At 28.7% G+C, this 26,104-nt stretch overlaps 1 protein-coding gene across 1 annotated transcript; it reads right to left on the minus strand.

Moving 5' to 3' along the window:
• Positions 1-4,098: 4,098 nt before the first annotated feature.
• On the minus strand, positions 4,099-8,226 carry LOC100203567 (uridylate-specific endoribonuclease B). Its single transcript, XM_065814051.1, has 6 exons — positions 8,069-8,226; positions 7,854-7,881; positions 5,202-5,413; positions 4,851-5,085; positions 4,530-4,680; positions 4,099-4,368 (listed from the first exon to the last, which is right to left on the minus strand). Exons 1-6 carry the CDS (start codon positions 8,112-8,114, stop codon positions 4,141-4,143), a joined length of 900 nt encoding a protein of 299 aa, XP_065670123.1. The 5' UTR covers positions 8,115-8,226; the 3' UTR covers positions 4,099-4,140.
• Between the last annotated feature and the right edge of the window lie 17,878 nt (positions 8,227-26,104).

Below are 26,104 nucleotides of genomic sequence, written 5' to 3' on the forward strand. Positions count from 1 at the left end.
TGCAAAAACATATAATGGTTTTACCTGTCCTTCTAAAGTACAAATGTGAAGTTTAAAATATTCAATTAAAACAATACGCTCCAAATGACGGCCATGAGTAAAAGCGTAGCTGCTGTTATGCTTTATAAATCTAATAGCAATATATGTTGGTCCAGAATATGACTATGCATAAGCAAATTTGTCTGGATCAATAATACAAGCTGCATAAAATGACGCTAAAAGCATATGAATGGAAGTCACTAAAAAACCATAATCAAGCTAACGTACTTGACAATTAAGATTAAGCATGAAAATTAGTGATTATTTTGTTACAGATGCTAATCCTAATGATACTTGAGCTTTGTCGTCTAGACTAAAATAAAAGCATGAACCAAACATTGAACAGATTTTATTCTTGTATTGCATGCACGCAAATGTATACCCAGGATCTATATGCCTATTGCGAGCTGTATTGGTATTTCTGATTAAATTTACAGGACCTGTATTAATGTCACGTTTTTCTACAAGTGTAGTTGATTGCTTAGGCTGCAATCTTAAAAAAGCTGCCTAAGCGATCAATTACCCATTTTTACTAGGATTTTATTTAAGTCTTCTAGGGTCTTAAATTTAACTTCTGCAATCTTCATCACTCTCAAGCAGCGGCTCTAATTGTTGGAATGTTTAAACGGCACTAAAAAGATCTGGATGATCTTCAATTACAGTTGGACAAGCACATTTTTTTACTAAATTTAGAAAGCTTTAGTTTTAAGTAGGAATTGTCATCAGCAATACCATTAAGTGTGTGTTTAAACCTAGCCTGCTTTATCTTTGGTGGATAACCTCTCGTTACATTTTTTATGCCGGGTTTGTTATAGTTTTAATTGTTTTTTAAAAATTTTGATTTTATTTTAAGTTCGTCTTTTATTAATCCTGCACGGCGCACATTTATAAATGCTATAAACTACTATTGTAGCTGTAAAGCTTTAATTTTCTCTTGTTGTTAAGTATAAGTTTTTTTGGATAATGAATTTGAGCTTGCGTTTTTGATTCTTCGGAAGCTTCAATGCGATAAATATAGATTGATTTTAGCATTGGACCAAAAAAAATTTTTGTTATTAACAATTAACACTCAAGAGAAAGTTTAAACATGTTTGCATTGTTGTTTGAAGCCTTAAGATTGTTTTTTCAATGTCTTCATCAATTAAATATTTCAAAATAATTATTTAACCAATGACTTCTTTGAACTTTAATGAACTACTATTCAAGACGTAAATTGATTTTTTTTTTTTAATCAAAGCCTAAACAACCCTATAGATTCTAGCTATGTTTGATCCATTATTGTAGCTCTGATCTGCAATTTAATTAATACAATGTTCATTAAGAAAGCCTAATTAAACTAGGTAATTCTTTTGTTATATAACTTTTGTATTTACGCAAAGAAAACGCAAAACAATAGTAATCGTAACTATATAAGACTTACTTTTATACATTTTATAACTTATCCAGTATTCCTTAAATTTCAGTAATGTACTACATCAGAGATGGTTCGTTGAATCTTTTTCATCACTTTAAACAATCGCTTTACTTCAATAAATTTACTTTATAAACACATTTCGTCAGCCGAGACAGAGGCACTATGTCCATTTTTTGTGTTCTAAGAAAATCAAGTTTTAAAATTTAATTTGTAAAGGCTTTCTGCCAGAATGACCGACTAATTTTTTTAATATTTTTAAAAGTTGTATCATTTTTAAGAGTAGATTTATTTGACGCATACTCTATTTATTGTTGAATATTTATCGATAATAAGCAGAAAAAAGTACAAAATGTGGACACACGACCTCCTGGTTCTTATCTGACAATTTATTGAATTCCAGGATGTACGCTTACGGATAGTTCTTTTTATAAAGTCTAACTATTATAACAAGATGGCTTTTTAGTGTTGGGTTGAATCAGTCTAGCAAAACAAAAACGTGTTGTAAATTTCATCTTCATTTTCTCAAAAAATTTGTATTGTACCGTAGAAATCTAAACCTGGAAATGAATAATAGCATATGTAAAGTCTGAAACTAGTTTGTTTTGGTTTAATTTATTGTTGCATGTTGCATTGCAAAATTTACAGCAGTTTTTTGTTTGACACTCTTAATTTATAAATAATTGATAGCTGCAAACTATTTAGTTCATTTTTAAGATTCAGCTTTTTAATTTTAACTTTGATGGCTTAAATCTTTTCTTTGATGAAACGAAAGTTTATTTATATTATATTTCAAACGCTGTTGAGCGCCAGGCAATAATTATGACAGCCAATACAATAACTATCTACAAGTTTTTAAAAATTTATATTTTTTTGTTTTGCATCAATCACTTGAAGGTTAGATTTAAATCTAACCTTCAAGTGATTGATGCAAAACACTTGAAGGTTAGATTTGTAGATCAACCACTTGAAGGTTAGATTTAAAACTTTTAACTAATCTCCACTACCCATTCCGGTAAATTATCCCATCCAAAAACAATCTGATTTGTAAAGAAGTGCTGTTAACAATTTTTATTGAATTCAAATATGACAAGATCAAACAACTTCATTGCGCGATGTCGAGGTCTGTTATTATAGAAGACCGTGTTAAATCCCAAAAGTTCTGGTATTATTTTAGTGACTCTTCTTTGAACTTTTTTGAGCTCTTTTATGTAATAGGAATACTAAGCTTGAATTGAAAACTTAACCTGCAGTCTAACGTACATGCAGTAAAACAACTTTATGAGGTATTTATCTTTATGATATATTTATCTTATAAGTGTTATTCCATATTGCAAACATACAGTTTACTAGTAGCATTTTTTACTTGTCATTTTCATTTCAAATTTTTGGAAATATAAACATCTAAATCTTTTTTAAAAGTAAATTTTTTTAAGTTCCATCAATTTCCATGAAATAAAGATATTTTTTAATACTTGCACCAAAATACATTGTTTTACATTTTTTTTGGAAATTCAACCTACATTTCCAATCATACGACCATTCATCAAAATGTTTTATGTCATTTTAAAATAATTTTAATTTAACCTCAGAAAAAATAATTTTGTTGCCATTGACGTACAAACAACATTTACTAATAAATCTGCTTGATAAATCATTTACAAATATCAAAAAAAGGAGTGGGCCAAGCACAAAATCCTGTGGTAACCCACTTAATATACCAACCCAATCTATTTTGCATTTTCCAATAACCACTCTATATTTTCTATTTGATAAGAATGATTTAATCTATTTAAGTGGCATACCAACAATACCAAATCCATAATCCTAAGCAATTTTATGCACGATACTCCATTTAAAGCTTTCTGCAAGTTGGTATATAAAATATCAATTGGAATGCCATTTAACAATATATATATAGATTGTTGATTTCAACCTACTCTTTTGTTTAAACAAAGGCATTATAATTGCCTTTTTCTAAATATTAGGCAGAGTTCCATTTTCTGTAGATTTTTTAAATAATAAATGTAAAGGATATGAATTTGCTAACCTACATTGTTTAAAAAGAAATTAAACTTTCAATTATGTATTTTATTATTTGTTTTTTTTTCTTTTGTTTACTCGTGATTTTCTTAAATACTATCATACGGTGCTCATGATTTTCTTAAATACTTTCATACAGGGCCGCTTCAAGCTTGCTCAGGGCCCTGTATGCAAGCTTGCTCAGGGCCCTGGAGCAAATCTAAATTGTGTTTTTACAATTTAGATTAAAGTCTAGATGTCACATATCACATTATAAATATGATTGTAATTACTTTTTGATATATTGCAAGTATTTAAGACGGTCTCTAAATCATTGGGGTCTAAGAATGTCTCGTTCTTGGAGCAGCCCTTATCTCATATTGTTTTGCTCCAATATTATTTCAATTATATTATATTAAAAATAGAAAGCAAATATAAATTACTTTATTATTTTTCTTACTATTTATTTTAAACAAATGAATTATTACAAGACTTCCACTAAATTGACTTTTAATCGACTTAATCGATTTCAAAAATGTATTAGTCGATTTTAGTCGACTTTAGAAAACATAATGGTCAATTTAATCGACAGTTGAATTATTTAAGGTTAATATTTAATACAAAAGTTAACTCTAATATTTTATGCTTTTATTTAATGTTAAACTTTTTTATAAGACATCTGGATAACAGGTTCCAATGCTTTTTCCTCTATTGATTCCAAAGCAAGTGACTTTAACAGGCGTTCCGTTAATCATAAAACGAAAATCGGAGTATTCCATTAAAAATATAGCTGTATATACGGCTATTTCATACTCAGGTGACGTACCAATAAACATTGATCCTAATGATTTTACTGAATTATGCCATTTAAACCGACTCATTAGAATTGATGAGCTCTAAAAACAAATGCAAAGAATAGGAATAATAAACAAAATTATTTCTCACTGTTTCACTGCTTTTACGAAATTATATCATTTACTCCACAATCATTTGTAAATGCATCACAGTTTAAAACGTTGAACCTTTTCTCGACATCGTAAAAAAAAGAGAACCTTACATTTCCTTGTTTTAAATATCCTAAATAGTTCAGATCATTTTTTTTTTCTTCTAAATACATTTGTATCCAGCTGTGAAAACCAGATACTTTTTGAGAAGCTGCATCTATTTCTCCTACAAACACATGCTCAAACCCAGACGAATCTTCAATTCTTTAATTTAATAAACAATGTTTATGTCAAAGCAAATGTTTAAAATAATATTAGGCATAATAGCAAAAAAAAGATTGTAATAAAATGGTTTATAAGTTTTATCAAAAAAAGGTTAAAATAAAACTTTTAAATAAGTACATAAAACTAAAAAGCAAAACAAATCTATTTACTTTGTCGAAGCTTTTCTGTAATAAGGTTTAAACCATAGTTCGTCCAATCTTTGACGAAAGTCATTCAAGCTGTTACCAACCTTCCCTTTCAATTTTAAAAACTTGTAGACTTCTTTCATTGTCTCGCTTTCTAATATTAATCGAAGAAATTCTTCTTTTTCAAATAATTCTGTATTTGTAATTAGTTCGTTTTCGCCAATATTCTTGCAGTAGTTGTCAAGAAGTTTGATAAAAGCTATAAAAAGATATTACAAAAATTTTTTTTTTCAGAAAACCCAACTTTTTTTAAAAAAAAAATCTCTTTTTAAAAAGGTCAATAAAATTTTACGAAGAAATTTTTTAATTTTCTACCTTTGAATGTTGGTTTTTCTAATACCAAACTGTTTATATTTCCAAACAATGGTCGCGTGGCTAAATCTGCAACAGCATTTTCATTCCAAGACACGCGCCCTTGAACGGATATTTGAATTTCACGTCCGTAAACAAGTCTGTTTTTATCTAGTTGCCATAGTTTGTTCAGTAGTAATAATAGTTGTTGGTCCTGTGGAGGGTTATTTGATTTTCTAAGGATAATAAAAATATGTGTTAAGCAAGTTAACTAGAAAACAGGTTCTCTATTTTAGCTACAAACAGAAAAAAAAGATTACCAGCGGCTAAAAAGATTGCAATATTAATTATTTGGTTTATTGCATTGTTAAATATAAAATGTTAGAACCATATCCAGCAAACATTGTATACCAGAATTTCAGTGGACCTATACAGGTATTTTGAGCGACTCACTGTAGTTTTGCTCATTGGTTTCTTAGTGGTCATTTATAACGGCTATCACTAATGATTCAATAATTAACAGATGAGCAAAACTCCAATGAGCCGCTCAAAATATCTATAGGTCCACTGCAAATCCACTAAAACAATGTTGGGTAGTCATTAGTCAATTGTCTCTCGATTAAATTACTTGTGCGCTTGTATAGTGTCAGATGTAAACATAAAGTTGCCACTTTATGTTTAAAACTTGATTAGACTTTTTTATTTAAATGTAACTTGATTCAACTTTTTTATTTAAATGTAACTTGATTCGACTTTTTATTTATAATTTATGATTAAATTTCTTTATATTTAATCATAAATTTTATATAAAAAACTGTAATCAAAATTCTCCAGAATTTAATTTCTCAAAATATTTACGGGAAAAAACATATACTGAAAACTTTTCAGTCCAAAATGATGAAAAGTCTCCTTAGTTTTTGTTTTTCCTAAATGACCAGTCTGTCCGCATTTCTTCAGATTTTTACTTAATTATTTTCATGGTTCATGGCGGCGTATTATGATGCTTTTCAGCCCCTAAATCTCTTAAATACGTGATCTTTTTAGCTTCTTTATACTATTTTTTTAACGCCGTTATTTCCGTTTTTTTGGAAGCATGAAAAGATCATGCTGGTGTGTATTTATGAGTATGAGTTGGCTCCGCTAAACATTTTGCGGAGGATGATAAGCCACATACCAACCAACAGAATAATAAAACCATTAGTTAATTATCGTTGAAAATTTTAATTAATGACATTTTATAACTTTTTTTAGTTATAGTACTATTGATAACTTTTATTTGTAAGAATCATTTTGATTGGCAAGCTATAAAATGCGTATAGGTTACAAAATATGAAATGCTAAGCTAGACTAACATTGGTATAATGCCACGCTAATCTTGAAAAAATTCAAACATTAACTTAAATCTTGAAATGCGAAACATGCATGGTACCAACCTTAGCCCGATAAACAACCACTTGTATCTAAATAAACAACCTTATTATTACTTATTACGATAAACAACCTTAGCCCGATAAACAACCACTTGTTGCGGCCGTGGCGCAGTGGTTATAGCGCTTGCTTTATTAGCAGGAGATCCAGGTTCGAAACGAACTCTGAACATATTTTCGCGTCACGGTAAGGAAGGAGGCGTGAATTTCCTAGTTAAATGCACTTCCGCGGTGCACTGTGACAAGACCGTTAGGTCTTCTTGGGGTACCTAAATAAAAAAAATTAAATGAAAATTGTATCAATAAATACGCTACAAAAACATCCACTTGTGTCAGCCAATTCGCTACATAATCAACCACTTATGTCAGTCAATACGCAATACCCACAACTTAATGCTAACATTAGCTCAACGTAATTCCAACCTTGTACAACATTCACAACGCTGACATTATCCCAATTAGCAGCCTATCATATGCGTTGAGTCAACTAAATTGAGTGAATTTAACGGACTCGAATTCGTTTACCCGTCACTAATATTAACAAAAAATTCTTTTTTAAAAAAGACCCAGTTCATAAACCAAACTGAAGTATCTAAATCAATTGTAGAAGCTTATAAATCTTAAAAAATTTAATAAAGAAGTTTCTAAAATAATAATTTCTTTTTTAGTTATTGGTGTAAAAACCTTTAAAATAAAAACATTGTAAAAAAAAAAATCTTAAGTATTTTGTTTTTATTTTAAGTTCAACATTTGCTGATCTAATAATAAACTTTAAGAAGTTATTGCTTGTCACACCGCACTGCGTAAGATTGTTTAACTATGAAATTCAAGCCTTCTTCCTCACGAATGTTGCAAATATGGCTGAAGCATTGTATATCAGACCTCTCAATTTTAAAGCGTGTACTCTAACTCCTGCAATGCGGCTTCAAAGCAAAAAAGATTTTTATAATACACACTTCAGTCACACTGCAATAAAATGGATGAATTTTATTTAAAAATACACGCAGCAATGCTTATGTACATTGACAAGTCTAGTTGGGGGAAAATTTTTATACGAATTAGTTTTGGTAAGGTTAGGTCTTTTATATTGTCAAAAACAAAACTCTTATTAAATATATTTACACTTTACTGCGCCTATCAATTAAGTTCGTTATAAATTAAATTGAAGTTAAATCAACCACTGAAAAAACAATAATTACAAACGTTCTGGATAAAAAAGCAAACTAATAAAAAATAAAACAATCTTAACTTTTGAGGTTTTTGAAGGTGTACACCGTCTGAAAACATTAAAAAAATGTTATATGTATAGAAATTTAAAACTTAAAAACTTAAAAATTAAAAAATACTGAAAATCTAATAAATCAAAAATGACTAATGTAAAAATGTTTTTAAACGTTTTCGTTTTTAAAATGTTGGAAAATCTTGTTATTTCATAAAAATAAGTTTAAAAAAAATTATACAAACCACATACGACAGCAAAAAAAATGCATAAAATAAAGTGGAACTTCATTATTTATATTAAATAAGTTCTAATTGAGGTTCCAGTGTCAAACCAATAAAAGATATCCTATTATTTTCTATAATCTTCATATAAAAAAACCCACAGTAAAATCAAAATAATAATATTTATTCAGGAAGATAAATAACTTGTTTTTTGAGTTTTTAAAAAACTTAGGTTAACCGTTGTTAGTACAAAGCTAAATAAATAGTTTTTTATTTTTTTGCGCATACACATTAAAGCAATACTCAAGAAGAACTTTCACTAGCGAATTAATTAAAGAAACTGAGTTGGAGATTAATGAGTGCACTATATATATGAATTAAGAAGACTGAGCAGTAGTTGTTAAATAAGAATTTTCAAATGGAAACCAAAAACTTTTGTAAAGATATCAACAAACTTTATAAAAATACTCTTGTTTATTTTGGAACAATTTTTTGATCTTTTAAATAATTGAAACATTTTTAAACAAACTTGACTCTATTTATAGTATGACAAGATAAAATAATATTCATTTCATTTATTATAATAGTTTTAAACCTTGAAAAGTCTTCATAAAAAAATATTATTAATAACATCTGAAATTTGACAATTTTCTAACTAAGCTATAACTAATAGCTAACCTTTTTCAAAAGAAAACTTACTAGCTACCACCCAGCCGGTATTTGGTTCTAATAAGACGCCTTTTAAACGTCTTTTCAACGTTCAAAAGACGTTTTTTTCACACCAAATGGCGGCTGGGCAGTATGTTACTATTACACAGGAGCATTAAAATTAATTTTTGGAGCCTTGAAAAAAGGATTGTATACAAGTTTTATACATCTTAAGGTCTATGTATAAATGTGTATATATATATATTTATATATATATATATATATATATATATATAAATATATATATATATATATATATATATATATATATATAATATATATATATATATATATATATATATATATATATATACACTAAGGTATCATTTAATAATGTAATTTCTCTGATGCAACTCAAAATTTGCTTACAAAACAGACATCATCTAAAACAAAAAACACAATAGGAAGTAAAACACAATATTAATTGAAAAAATATACATTGAACTAAGTCTCATGTTTGTTAAAAATTTGAAAAAAATACCATATCTACCTGCATAAAAAAGCAATTTTCCTTTTAAATCAAAAAACATGATAGGAAATAAAAAATAATATCAATGAAAAAAAATACATATGCAAAGTTTCATGTTAGTAGAAAAATCTATTCACATAAAAAGCAAACACTGTGTAATATACAGTCTTTGTGTACCCCAACAGTACATATACAATAAGCTATCCAGTCAATTTGGGTACCATTGCATCATTTCCCTTGACAAACTGGCCATAACCATTCCTCTTCATTGTTTACATCTTTTTCAACTAAGCATTTTTTTAATTTTCTTTTCTTTTTGTTCATTTTTATATTTTTTTGTTTAATTTATTGTCATTGTTCTTTTCCAGTAAATTTTTTTTCTTGTTTTTTTTCTCTCATTGTTCTTTTCAAGTAAAATTTTATTCCCATATGGAGAACTAGTTATAATCTGAGATTTTTCAGCTAATTTTTATTTTGGAGGATAAAGTTTTGCAATTTGAAGTATGTCTTCAAAAGAACTTGATGAAGTAAAAGTGGTCTTTGAAAAGCTTTTAATTGGCTTTAATTTATCATGACTCATTAATTACAACGTAGTCAACTCTGGCTGCTGTAAAACTTCACTTTCTTTTTTGTTATCGCACTCAAAGTGAATTTTGTGAGGTATGGATAACCTGATTTTATTATAACTATCACTCAAAGATGTTCTTGGATATTCATTTTCTAACAAATGCTGATTAAATGGAACAACTCCAGTTGCTCTAAAACTTGAAGTAGCATTTTCCATATTAGCAGCTCTAAAATTAAAAAACGGTCTAATGGTTGAAGTTTATGAGTTGTGTGTCGTGGTAGCGATAGCAAAAACAATTCATTGTCCCGAGCATAGTCTATAAGTTTTAAGCTTTTGGTATGAGAACAATGACCGTCAAATATAAGTAAAACTTTGTTGATCAAGGTGATCATACATGTTTAACAAAATGTTGTATATATTCAAGAAATAAATTAGTATTAACCCAGCCATTTTCTGAGCATCCTTGAATAGTTCCAACTGGAGCATTATTTATGAGTAATAATTTCTTTTTTTTGTGCTTAAATACCATCGTAGGTGGTACATAATGACCAACAGAATTACATGCACATAAAGTTGTTGTGACTCCTTTTTCCCCACTTGTCACTGATGAAACATACTGTTTTCTTAAAGATGAGATAATTATTAATGGCTTATGGACACATGACAACCCAGACTTATCACAATTAAAAATTTGACGTGGCTTAAAGTGATATTTATCTAACAAATTCTCTAAATTACTAAAATATATTCTAATATTATTTTTGTTCAAACCAAACACTGTTTATAGAGATTGCTTCCGGTTTTCTTAGAGATAAATCAGGATGGTATTTTAAAAAGCCTTGTACAAAGTCTTCTCCTGCTAATTTACTATCTATTTTTTGGATTTGGAATTTAAAAAAATTAATTCCAAATCCAAAAAGGATTTGGAATTAAATTTTTTTTTGCAGAACTTAAATGCTATCAATCTAATATCCATCATTGAGAGACCATAAAATGAATTGTCCATATCTTTAATATACTTATTTAGATCTTGTTCTTGGTTATCAGAAAGCATTTTTCTAAATCTTCCAAGTAAATTAGTATGTAAACTACTTTCAAGTGAAGCCATTTTAACACGCTGATGTAGTGAATCTTTTGGCACACTAAAGTTTTTACAATCTTTTCTTAAACACATCTGCTTTAACTTTACTGCTGTAATAGCATATTTCATGTCATCTTCGTTCCAGTTAGCTTGATTAGTTTTTCTCTTGTAGTTTCTCATTTAAAAACTTTTGGTCACTAAATGACAAAAAGTTATATTATATTCTTTTAAAGTTTCTAATAAAATTATGTTTTACTTTTACATAAAATTCTTTCATAAAATGATGATCGCAAACGTTTTTTTTTTTTTTTTTTCTTTTATTACAAAATAATAAATATTTACAATTTTTTATAACATTAACTAAGTTTTTATGTTTTTACAATATATGGTATTACAAAGCTAGCGTAAATATATACATTTTTTGTTTTTTTAAATTTTATTACATTATTTTTGTATTTTTAATTTTTTTATTTTTTTGTGTTTTTTGATTTTATATTTTTTTGTGTTTTTTGGTTTTATATTTTTTTGTATTTTTTTGTTTTTAATTTTTTTTTGCCGTTGTGCGGAAAGAAATCAAGAGTTTAGATTAGGTAAAAAGAGAGAAGAAATTTCAAATTAGGTTAAGGAGAAGTTCATAAGGAAAAAGAAAGATTTATATCTAAAAAAATTAAAAAAGGAATTACAGGACTTTTACATAAACATTACGTTACGAACACTATAGATGTGCTAAAATAATATTTCATATATTAAGGTCTGGCAGTGATTTGCTAATTTTATATAATAATAAGTTTGTTGTATAACATAAAAAAATTGCAAGAGGGAAGAAAGTCTTTACTAAACATACCACGAGCCGTTGTTTTATTTCAGCTCATATGTTTAGTTTCAGACTTCCATTCTCTACTTGACAGAAAACATTTTTTATACAAAAATACTCACAGAAAATGTCCGCGGTGTTTCTGCGGACATGATAATTATATTTTAAGGTAATAATATTCCTGATGTTCCTGATTATTACCCTGATCACTGCCATTGGGTCAATTTTTTTGTTACTAAACATGTGGTGGCATCTACTGTTCCATATTGCACTCATGATGGTTTGAGTGAGTGTCAACAGCAGCTGCGAAGTGGGGCTTTTCTCCGATAAACTTTTTTCCAAATTTGGGTCCACGGCATTGTTGTTTTTGTTGAACTGTTCCAAAAAAGTTCTGCTGGCACGACTGTCTTTTTGTTTCTTGCCACTTCTAAGTAAAAAATTTTTGTTGTTTTTAGGGGGATGTTAAAAAGGGACCCGTTTTTGCCTAATATTTATATTGTTGTTTTGTAGTACTGAGACGTTTTGTTGTCCCAGTGTTTCAGAAAATCGTTCTGCTTTAAAAAGTTCCAGCTTAGGTTTTGGTTCGTAAATTTTATAAGTGAACTCGCCAACCTTATAAACTATAAGTGCTCGCCAACCTTAAAAACTATAAGTGAACTCGCCAACCTTAAAAACTATAAGTGAACTCGCCAACTCGCAAACGTTTACTTTGACGATTTATTAACTTTATAAACTTGCTATAATAAACGAAGTGTTTGGATGTACGGCGACCGGACGAATATCTTTAGCACTATTTGTCCGGCGACGTACGACGTGATCGCCGTAAAAAGTGTAAATAGTATAATTTATACGTCGCCTTAGTAATTCTAAAGATGACATCAGAATTTCATGTGGGTGACCAATTTACTTCACTTAAAGAAATCCAGGGAACTTTAGAAAATTACATGAAAAAATATCATGCCTAATATTATAAAAAAAAAATCCAAGAACTATATCTGGTTTCAAAAAACATTTTCCATCGAAGAAACATCTTGATATTCCTGACTGCCTTATGTATGGAGAAATAGAATTCAACTGCATCCACGGTGGGAAGAAGTTTGAATCAACCGCTGTTACAAGACTAAAGCAAAGGTATGCTTAAATTATTCAATTTTATATCTACTTTTATGTATTAAATTCACATATGGCGATGAATAAAAAAAGTCTGTTTACCTTAATTCAACACGAACTCGTCAGCCTCTGATGAAAAATAAAAAAAAATAGAACTAGAGTTATAGGATTTTAAAAGGTATATATAAAAAATTAGACAGATATCTAGAAAGAAATCAATATTGTAAAGGTGAGTCAACTGATTATGTCACAACTATAAACAATATAACTCTTTTCAATATACATCCTAATATTGAACTCTGATAAATCAGTAATGTAACATAGCAGATCATAAATTTGAACTTTCTAAATGTTATTCTAATACGGTTAAGATTGTTTATTATGTACGACAAAAAATAAAAATAAAAATTATGTTAAAATTAAAGAGAAAATAAAGAGACAAACAACATTTTTTGTTAAAAAGTTTGTACTTGTCATTATTATTTGTCGAAAAAAGTTATTAGTTCTGTTGCATCTACCTACCCCATAACATTGTAGGGTTGTATACTTCTCATTTGGTGATAAACAAAAAAATTCTGTTAACCTTTATGCAACACGAACTAGAAAATATAAAATTAAAGCTATAGGAATTTAAAAGGTAATAATCAAAAATTAGACAGATGTCTAGAAAGAAATCAAAACTATCAAGGTAATTCAATTGATTATATTACAACTAAAAGCGATATACAACCTAGTATAGTTTATATAAAATTAAATAAGTTAAGTTATACTAACTTAACTTAATTAATTTTATATCTACTTTTATGTATTAAATTACAAATTTTATCAGTGATAATTTTATCATTAATATTACCTTAGTTTACTTAAATTTAATGAATTATTTACAGTAAAACTTGGTAATGATTAAAGTTTATTCCTATGCGCAAAGGAATAAAATCAATTATATAAACATAAATTGCTTTTTATTAAATTTTTTCATAAATGATTTATGTTTGATTTCAAAGGCAAATTAGATTTAATACTGGGATTACATTATTGCAAAGATAGAATGAGAGCTAAAGGTTTTAGATTAGATAAAAAAGATAAATTTATGCATTGTAAAGTGAAGAATGAGCAAGTAAAAAATACTGAAGAGTGACCATATGAAGTGTGTAGAAAGAGTATTAGAGAACCCTTTTTGGTTTCCTAATATTAAGAACACAATATGCTCCTAGTATTATTATCAAAGTGGTCATCATATTATAATGGATTTGTGCATAATGTAAAAGCTAGAAAATAGATTGAAAAAAAAATAGTGAAGGAAAGATAAAATGTGTTGGAAAGTTTTTTTACTCTTAGAGATAAAATTGGATTAGCCGGTGGAGAAATGGTTTCTATGACAAGAGTATAAGCTAAGTTTATAAAACTATCTATGTTTTTTACAGTATGAGGTGCATTATTACAGATCAAAGGAAATTTATGTACTATAAAAATTCAGATCATTAAGATAAGTCATAGTGAAACACTGGCCATGAGGGTTGATGTTGTATAGTGTCTGGAACAAACAAAGCTAATGATCAAATCTATGGTGTGAATCTAAACGATAAGAAAAGAAGTGATGATCTAGACAAATATTGGAAATAGTAAGTGTATCTGATTGGATGATAATAATAAGTTTATCTATATCACTGCCTATAATAAACTTTTCAGTAAATGGGCGTTTTCGCACTTTCCCCGTAAATGTGAAGTTTTATATTTCTTAAATATCTTTGAAACAAAATAATCTGACATAAAAAGAAGAATGGCAGCTGAAAGATAACAATAAATGATTACAAACTCAATATTATTATGTTACGCTTAAAAAAAAATTAATTTGGATTTTTAATCAAATTGACGCAACTCGTAAGCTTTAAACCCATTTTTCTATGTCATGTTATATGAAAAAACTGATAAAAACTACTTTAAAGCATAAAAAAAAACAAGAAATTTTTAATATAATAAAACAAAATTACTGTATCATTTCAAAAAAAATTTCATTTCAAAGCTAGGAAACCTAAATGTCTCATTTTGCCCCGGTGTCTCGCTTTGCCCCAGATTACCCAACACACACACATAAAAAATATCTGTTCATGTTCTTAAAACTTTCTATTGGTTCTCACAAGCAACTCGGTTAAATTTTTTCAAAATTTTATTTGATTTATTTTTTTGAGAATTGTTATCAAAAAAAGTACACTTCTTTCATTGTTAATTATAAAAGCTCTTTTTTTTGCTATAAACTCTAAAATAATATTTTTTTTAATAAAATGACTATTACTTTTAAAATTTTTATATAATTTCGTTTCTTTTGAGACCCAACATGGCATACTTTTGAAAAACTTTTTTTTTATAATATTAAGTGTTCAAGGGTCTTGTGCTCCCCCTAAATCCAATAAAATTTTGAAAAAATTTAGCCGAGTTGCTTATCCAATAGAAATTTAGCCGAGAATAGAAATTTAGCCGAGTTGCTTAACCAATAGAAAGTTTTAAGAATATGAACAGATCTTTTTTAGAATATAAGGGGCGGATGGGACACCCTAATATATATATATATATATATATATATATATATATATATATATATATATATATATATATATATATATATATATATATATATATATATATATATATATATATATATATATATATATATATATATATATATATATATATATATATATATATATATATATATATATACATATATATATATATATATATATATATATATATATATATATATATATATATATATATACATATATATATATATATATATATATATATATATATATATATATATATATATATATATATATATATATATATATATACATAATTATTACTATTATAGTAATATTCTACAATAGAAATTTAACTTCTATGAGCCAAGTGTCTAACGACAACCGGCTATAGTAGACCAACTCGGAAGAGAACGAATCCATTTGTCATAATTGCTTTTAAGCTCGTTTACCGAATTAGCGGCAACTATTGAAGCAGGCAAAGCATTCCATGTTGACACTACTCGATTTTTGAAGAAATTTAGTCTTTGACTGTTTTTGGTAACGTCTCGTTCAATTTTATGCTTTGCGCTACGAAGTATCTACCTACAGGACCATCACACGTGAAAGAAGTCGCTCGTCTACATTCTTGATACCAGTTGACTTTGTTGAAGTTTTTATAAATTTAATAAATTGAATTAGATCACTTCTTAATTTACATTCAGCGAATGAGCTGAGACCAAGATTTGCCAGACGTGATTTGTAGTTCATGTTGCGCAATTGCGGAACAAGTTTAGTTGCCCTACGTTGAACTGATTCTAACTTTTTAATGTCCTTTTGTAAGAAAGGGCTCCAAACTGGTGCACAGTACTCTAATATTGGCCGCACATACGCATATACGCATGAACATACTTTGATTCCACATACGGAAGAACATACTTGGATTCCATTTTTTAAAAGTTCTTTTGAGTATCCCAAGTACAGAGTTTTCTTTTAGAGTATCTTGACTAATCTATTCTGACCCTTTAAGTTTATTATTAACTAGAATACCCAATGTTCTTTCAACAGATACAACTTTAAGAGAAATGCGACTACCATTTGCATCTAAAATTGTCAGAAGAATGTCAAATTCTGAGGAACCACTGTGAAACTTTAGAACTTTGCATTTATTTATACTGAACTCCATGTGCCAAAGTCTTGACAATCACCAAAAATATCAATGTCCTCCTGAACATACGCCAAATCCATAATTGAATTAAATTTTTCAACCAATTGGCTATCATCGGCAAAAAGTTTGCAAGTATTTTTGACTAGTTCTGGCATATCATTTATGAATAGCAAAAATAGTAGAGGTTCTATGACCGATCCTTGAGGAACACCACTCAGAACATCCATCCATTCAGAGAAGAAATTGCCAAAAACAACACGTTGTTTTCTACAGTCAAGAAAGTTCTTGAGCAAATTGATAATTTTATTGCAAAAACTATAGCCAGCCAACTTGAGATGAAGCAAAACATGTGACACACGATCAAAAGCTTTAGCATAGTCTGGCAAAATAAGCCATGCTGCACAATCATCACTTAAAGATTTTTAATGCACGATCTATATCTGACAAAACCATGTTGATGTCAAGATAACAAATTATGTTTTACTAGGTGTTCAATCATGACATCACGCATTATTCTTTCCATTATCTTTCCAACTGCAGAGGTGATGGAAATAGGTCTATAATTTCCAGGATCAGTTCGATGACCTTTTTTTAACATGGGCGTTATATTAGCGAGTTTCCACCCAGATGGCACTTGGCCAGAATCAAAGGACTTGATAAATATAAGAGAAAGAGGCACACTGAATTCTTTAGAACAAGTTTTGAGTGCTCAAAACTTGTTGATGATGAATTCCCTCATTACCGGCGGCTTTTGAAATGTCAAGTGCAGATAAATGTTTTTCAATATTACAACAATTAAACAAAGAGCTTGAAACTGGAGAACAAACAACTTCGGTTCTTCGAGAAAAAATAGAGGATTGAGAGTGAGTTATAGGTGATGAACACGCTTTAAAAAATTGATAGGTTAGACAGTCTACTATAGACTTTTTATCGAATAGTTCTGTTCCATTGTAGTCAAAGGGAGATCGAATGTCACTTTTACAAGACTTTTAGCTGTCCAATCAACAAAATATCACTTTCAATTGAAATTTGACACCATACTTGCTCACCCATTTGTTTATCACTGAACTCGCATTCAAATGAAGGTATATCTTTTCTAACATATATGGCCATACCACCTCGGCGAATTGACCTATTTCGAAGGTACGCAGTGTAATTGTCTAGATTTGTTAAAGATGTAGAAGTGAACCACGTTTCTGTGATTGCAATGGTGTGTGGGTAATCCAATGATGCAACTCTAGCATTCAATTCTTCCCACTTATTTTCTAAAGACGTTGGATTAAAATGAAGATATTTGAGTTCAGATAAAGAATAGGTAGACGATTGAGTAAGAGGACTAAAAGCACTTTTGTTTGGTGTTTCATTCTTTTCGTTCAATCCATCGAATTGAGCCAGATCGCACAGACCAGAAACCTTTTTTTCAATCTCTTATGTCCCAATTAAGTTGCCTCCCTTGCAGATCTTCAAATGAATTTGGAAGAGCATTATCTCTGATTCTACATTCAGCATAAAGTTTAGATAGAGCTATCATTTCATTCTCGGTTTGGTCTGGTTTGACATAAACTTTTGTGAAACAAGAACTATTTTTTAACTCTCTCGCGTTATCCAAAGCTAATTGACGTTTTCCATAATACTTAAATTCAAGCAACACCAACGGAGGACGTAAGATACATCATTTAATTGATTGGTGATCCCATTAGAAATAGAAGGAGTAGGGAGTGATGTATTTTTCATTTTTAGCCTTTTTTTAACTTTTACATCATCACGAGACACTTTTAAGATGGTCAGAACTTCATCAATCACTTTATTATCATCCTCCAAATTAAATGACTCAGTAAGACTACTTATGATTAAATTATTTAAAATTCTGTTCTTCTCGTTGTTTTCTTTTGCAATTTTAGCAAATAAAGCAGCATTATTCTCTTTGATAGTAATGTCCTTCTCTTTGTTAACAAAACCTGCCCAAACATCGGCACTGCACGTATCATTTCGATAATTGATGCTTGCATTCTCTTTTTTTTTTTTAGACAATCATGTTCCTGTTTTTGAACTTTGTTTTCTGTTTCTTACAACCCAACTCTTGTAGTAAGAGATTAGACCAATAATGATAATTTTCCACACCAGACATGCAATGCTCTGCTCAGATCACTTTGATTTCCTTAACCAATTTTCTTCTTGAAGAAAATCCATCTTGAAGCGAATATTTCTGCTAAGAGGGCTACCACCCTTAATACCAGTGTTTTAACTCTTGACATGAACTTTTTATGTTTTATTATTAGGTACCTTATACACAGGGACTAAGAAGTTTCAGTATGCGTTTTTTCCATGAATATTGTATAGACTGTTATAGCCTAAAAATATAAATATAGATTTTTTATAAAATTTTCAAAATGCAAATTATAAAAATATTTATGTGAAATTTTTTCTTTTGGCTATTCAGATTAAAATCGACTCCGCGATCCTTGTATAATTATTATAACTTTTGTTATTATTGTAGGGGAGACCGGGGCTAGTTGGCCGCAGGGGTAAGTTGACGAACTGCGTTTATCTTTAGAGCCTTTCATCAGAAAGTAACAAAAATTACTCAGAAACTTCCTCATTGACCATTTCATCATTCACTGTAGTATTGTCAGGATTTGCGCATGCGCATGGGAGATATTGAGATTTATGCGTTTTTTGAACAAAAACGTAACTTTTAGAACATCGCTTCCTTTTTACTTTACAAAGAAAATATTTAGTCGTATGAAAAAAAAATTATTGTAAAAGTTCCAGTCACAATTGGTTTACTATATCCAGTCAGACTTTTTTTTCAAAGCTGCCGTTTTTCAGTATCTATAGACTGTTTATTAAAAAAAAAGCTTTTGGGGTAAGTTGACAAATTTTTCACGGGGGTAAGTTGGCTCATAGCATTTACTATGGAAAAAAATATTTATTTTTATAAAATTATTTTTTTTAATTTTTTTTATTTTTAACAATATTGAAAATATTTATTCTTACAAAAAAATTTTAAAAAAAATTTTGTTTAGTTTTTTTTTCCACAGATAAAAGGTGGGTTACTGTTTGGCTTTTATACGGACTAATATTTGGTACCAGCTAAAAGTAATATTAAATTTTGGGATAAAATTGTTGCAAAAATTAATTTTAAAAAAATTTCTATTAGTTTTGCACTTAATAGTGCATTAATAATCATTTTTATAGTTTGCGCCAACTTACCCCGTGGTGGGGTAAGTTGGCGCAAATTTTTTTTTTTGTTTGAGGGTCCGGAAAGGCCCCGAGAATTTTTTTTTATAAATAAATACAAATTTTATAAGATACCCTAATCTATACTCTTTAAGACTAAACTTTAATATTTTTAAAAAAATGTACTGTTAGGGCTACAGAGCTCATAGAGTAAAAACCGAGCCAACTAGCCCCGGTCTCCCCTACTATTATATTTATTATTATATTATATTGATTATTACGATTATTTAAATGATTACTTAAAGAAAAGAAAATCCCTCTTGATGTTTGTTATATATATATATATATATACATATATATATATATATATATATATATATATATATATATATATATATATATATATATATATATATATATATATATATATATATATATATATATATATCTTCATTCATACATGAAAAGTTGAACAAAATAATTACAAAGCCTAAGTAAAATAAAAAAACCTAATTTTTGTTTATCTAAAAAGATACTTATCAATAAAATCAGAAATGTGGTAATATTTTTCCATAGATTCTTTGAGGTCTTAATACAAAGCAATCAAAAATGTGTGATTAAACGAGTCAATTTAAATTCTTAAACCAGTGTCACCAAAGTAATAGCACTCCTATATTTTTTTTTCAAATATTTTTTTATAGTAGTAGTAGAGAAATATAATCGAAAAATCCAGAGCATTTAAAATTTATATATATATATTTTTTTTTTTAGGTGCCCCAAGAAGTCCTAACGGTCTTGTCACAGAGCACCGCGAAAGTGCATTTAACCAGGAAGTTCACACCTCCTTCCTTACCGTGACGCGAAAATATGTCCAGAGATCGTTTCGAACCTGGATCTCCTGCTTATAAAGCAAGCGTTCTAACCACTGCGCCACGGCTACAATATAACATTGTTGTTGTTTTTTTTTGTTTCTTTTTTGTTTTGAGTTTAAGTTTATAAAACGGTCATAATTTCATTATTTGATAGCGTTCGTATTATATAAAAATACAAGCGCTATCAATAAGGAAGTTATAACTATTTTGTAAGTTTAGATTTAAATATATAATTAAAAATAATCTTTGTGTTTGGAGTCCAAACACAAAGATTATTTTTAATTTTAAAACATTTTTGTTTAAAAATCTAGTTAATTTTTCATTGCTAATTGATGCATAATTTACGGTATTATCAAAAGTTTTGATAAGTTATAAAAGTGAAAGTTGATAAGTTATAAAAGTGAAAGTTGATAAGTTATAAAAGTGAAAGTTGATAAGTTATAAAAGTGAAAGTTGATAAGTTATAAAAGTGAAAGTTGATAAGTTATAAAAGTGAAAGTTGATAAGTTATAAAAGTGAAAGTTGATAAGTTATAAAAGTGAAAGTTGATAAGTTATAAAAGTGAATCAAAAAAAAAAAAGGAGCTTTTTTTTAGTTTTTTCTTGAATGAAAGATAATTCCATTCATGGAAAAATCAAATTTTTTCAAAACTATTTTGTTTCAAAGAAAAGCTCCTCGATATGAAATACATGACTTTACAAAATTAGTTAGAGAAAAATGTTGCCAAATTAGATTATCATTTCTTAAGTTATATTTATTTTTATCTTTTAAGGTATATAGATTATGAAAAGGAACACGAGATGCTTTATATTTGTAGAATTGTCACAATATTGCCCGAACCATCATTTGTTATCATTTTACTTATAAATTTATTATCTACTTATTTTATTTTATTGTTTTGTATTATACAATATTTTTAGTAATGGTAGCAACTAATACACCAGCGGATTTGTATACACTTGTTTACTTATAGGCCATCGTTTTATTATTTGCTAAAGATGACCAGAGCGTGAATTATGGTTCACTCTCTCCCTGAGTAGTGAAATTTTGTTATTCCTACTAAATATTCTTTACATTCATTTATGATTCTTACCCAATATTGGGTAACCAGATTGCAGATGATGTCATTGCAATAACAACATCTACAATCTGGTTCTATTATCACATCTCCCAGGTCAACGTAGCTGGACGGCTTCATTGGTAACTTTTTGCAATCATTGTCTTGCATAAACAATTAAAAACATATTCTTTGTAGCTGGTGAGCCCCAACTTCTTCCAATGTACACTACAACGATAAAACGAACATAAGGCTATCTCGCTGGATATGGTAAAGCGCTCAATAACCTAACGACTACGCTGACCTTCATGCGCACGTTCATTCGGAAGCTCCACAATGCACGTCGGATCAGCGCTCGCTAACTGTGTGTTCGGATCTAAAATCTCACTTCATAGCACATCATTTCACAGCAGTGCGGGGTCGTAGCTCTTTTAGCTAAGAGTGACTAAAGTGTGCATTCAATCAATTGAAATCCATTCTGTAGGTCTTACGTCTGGCTCTGATGTGCTAGCCCACAAGCGCAAGAAGTGAGTCTGTTAAGCTTTCTATTCACCCGATTTAAATGGACAAAAACATAACGAGACCATACCAGACGACCAAACGGAACATAGTAGTGCAATACACAATCACACCTAGAGACATTAACAGTCTCTAAAATCAGTAAATGAAATATTTGTTCTTTGTTGCATATGATCTATACACAGAGTGAGTAGAGCGTTAGTTGTTTCTCCCCTGCCCCCTGAGCACCTAACTTCGTTCTTCTACATCACAAAAGTCTTACCACTCATTTTATATTTTCTTATAATTTTTTATTTTTTATTCAACGACATAATCTACAATCTGTTTTTATTATCACATTTCCCAGGTCTACGTAACTGGGCGACTCCGTTGGTCACATTTTGCGATTATTGTGTCGCAGAAACAAATAAAATTTCTTTACGTTTATTAACTGTAAAAAAAATTGCGTATATATTTATTAAACCATTTAATGTTACACTTATTCTTTACTATGTAATGTTTTTTCTTTTTATACTATTTTAAAATAACTTACAATTAATTAGTTTCGCATTCGAATGCAAATTAAATTATTTAGCAATTTATTTAACTTAGATTAAAATGGAGCACACCGTAATGGAAACAATTTTTAAAAAAAAACTCCAACAGAAAGCGATTTGGATTCTTGAAACCATCATAAATTGTACAGAACTAAAGCGCTTTAATTCTTATTTGAATCTCGAATACCTACCTCCTCCACTTTTCGAGTATCTACCTCCTCCACAAACTTATAATTTTATAATTCATTTTTTATATAAACTTCTGAATTTTAAGTTTGAAAAATTAAACTAACACTAATGGTTTCGCCCTACCTTTGTCCAGTTCCGTTTTCAAACTTTCTTTCTGAAAAAAAATTGTTTTGTTAAAAAAAAGATTACTTCATTCTACACTCACGTAGGAGAGACTGAAATATGAAAGTTGATGGTTAATTAATCAAATACCTAATTAAAAAAAACAACCAATAGTTACAATAAAAAATCAGAATAGTAATAATAATAAAAAGAAAACAATCAATTTATAAAAAATATTTTGTTTAATTCTTGTGATGGTTTTGAGTTAATGAAAGGTTCTAGAGGCTGAGTTGTCACTTGTGCGGCACTTTTTAGTTCAATAAAACTCCATACTTTTTACATATTGCTTTGTTTTTCATGCTTAATAAAGCCAAACCTTGCATAATTTTTACTCTGATTGCATTCACTACTTAGACGGGAATTTTAACACTTGGTTTGATTTGCTGTAACTTTGGAGTTGAATTTAAAGTTAATACTAAACTTCGTATGCTGATACTAGATATTGTTAGTGAAGATTTAGAAGGAGATGATGTAGCTAATGGTATTGGTGGTGATGGTGGTTGTGGTTGTAGGAGCATAGATTTTTTTGAAGGTTGAGATAAATATGGCTCAGGATAATATAGTTTAGAGCGAAGCTAGCTGAGCAAATCTTTACTAAATCTAACAAATCTTATTAGCAGTGCGTCGGTTTTACATAACTTTTTTACTGTTAGGAAGATAATTTAACCTGCTAAAAATTTATTAAGAAAAACGTTTATTTTTCTTTTTTTTTTATAAGATATTGGCTAAAACTTATCAAGCTGTTCAACCTGCCCCAACGGGGTAAGTTGAGCAACTATGTGAGGCAAGTTGAGCAATCATAAAATAAATGAATATTCATGATATGGAACTTTAGATATAGAGGACTTTTTTTAGAAATTGACAATTGTGTCCCTCCACTTCGAAACCCGTGTTGTTGGCCCTATATATATATATATATATATATATATATATATATATATATATATATATATATATATATATATATATATATATATATATATATATATATATATATATATATATATATATATATATATATATATATATATATATATATATATATATATATGTATATATATATAATGTACTACAAAGTTCTATCTTGTCAAAGTTGCTTTTCTGTGTTCGATAGTTTAGTTTAGTTTAGTTCTACTTTTTTAAAGAGAACTGTAAGACTTAGGAAAAAAAGGTTAATTATAGTCGAATGTTCAATAAATTGGTAAAATATCAACACTTAAGTAATGGCAGGTAAAAAAAAATTATAAACATATAAGATAAACAGTTTTTTTTTTACCTTTTTAGTCGAAAAAATTATGTTACCAACCAATAATTTTTTGGTCATTGCTACCTTTAAAGTTCACTAATTTTCATCCACTAGATGTTTTGTAATGCAATACGTAGTTTCAAGATATTTCAACTTCCAAACTTACCCCTATGTTCAACTGGCCCCGTTCTACCTTAATGGTGTTTCAAACTTTACAAATTTTTCAATTTTGACTGATCAGTTTTATTAATGCCGAGTGGAAGCAAACTAGCATTTTAAAACACAGTAGCTATTTGCGAGCGAGTGAAAATTTTACCAGAGCGAGTAAAAAATCTATCAGAACTTGTTTTTACTATAAATAAGTACGCCTAGATAGGTAACTCCGTTACGCGTCCATCTATAACTAAAATATGAATACATGTAATTGGATAACTATGATAAGTATCATTGGTCAGTTTGAACATAATTAATCATAATTTGCCAAGTTAACAAATATTTCATTTAACCCTCATAACTTTCATTCAGAACAAGTAAACTTAGTTTTGAAAAAAGATTTTTGACTGGCGTAAAAAGGTTTCCAGGGAAACATTTTAATTTCACTAATAGAAAACTTTACTTACGTAAGTATTTGCAAAATGTTTATACAATAATTATTTAATAAAAAAATGTCATAACTATTTCATTATGTCTTTATTCTTATTTTAGCCTGCTCTAACTTCTTAAAATAAAAATTATTTTCAATGAAACTATATCATTATATTTAATGAAGACATATCAGTTAATCAAAGAACTTTGAAATTTTGTAATAAAATTTTTTTGCGTAAACAGACATAAATCACTTTGATAATGTCCTCATAGAAATTTATCAAATACTCTGATGAAAAGATTTTTTCTACAAAAATTATGATCCAGACTGCATCGTTTAAACAGCGCGCTAAGGTTTACAAGTGGACGCCTGAGTGATTACTTCATATCCAAGGAAGTCTGACCATGCCAAAGTACATAAATTGTATTACTTTTGATATCCGAGCACTGCCCAACAATATTAGTGTACATTCATGCAAGATAATGCTTGACTCTGCTCTGATCAAAACATGAAAGGGTTTTTGCAGTTTAAATGTGCAGTTTCTCTACTGGCCTGCGAATTCACTTGATATGAACCTTATCAAGGATATCTGGTTTAATATTATCCATCGTGTGCAAGCTTGCACTGTTTCTTGCAGAGCTGTAGAACTGCGTCAATGAGTCAACGTGGAGTGAACATCAATTCTGGTTAAAATTGTGCGGGTGATTAATCCTAAATCGTCTGAAAAAAAGTGATTGCTAGTGCAGGTGGACAACATCATTATTGGTAAAGTTTTCCTATACATTTTTAATTTTTCAAAATTTCAAGTATTGTAAAACAATTTTAAATATTTTCATTTTACATTATTATTTATTATAATACATTTTCACAAATAATAAAGTTAATTAAAATAAATTGAAAACTCCTGTTGAATTTTGAAGTAAATAAATTTTATGAGCGTACATATAAAACAAAGAAAACAAGAGAAATACTTTTTAAAGCAACAGTTGTCAAACCAAAACTAGTTTTGAGCCGTGGTTTACGTTTATAGGTGGCTTTTTTTAATTAAAACTTAAGACCCTTAATTTTTTTTTTTTTTATAAAAAACACACTCGCTTTGGTTCACCCAACTTCAACTTCAACCAAGGTTAATTAACCCGACACCGCATATTGTATATTTAAAGAAACAAACAGAATTTGACTTAATTTCATAGTGTTTATTTAAATTAATATGCATATGTTTTGTTATTCTGTAAAATATACTAATAAACCCGCGGTTTAAAATACATAATTG

This window comes from Hydra vulgaris, chromosome 12 (genome assembly GCF_038396675.1).
Source record: "Hydra vulgaris chromosome 12, alternate assembly HydraT2T_AEP".
In the NCBI taxonomy this organism is placed as follows: domain Eukaryota; kingdom Metazoa; phylum Cnidaria; class Hydrozoa; order Anthoathecata; family Hydridae; genus Hydra; species Hydra vulgaris.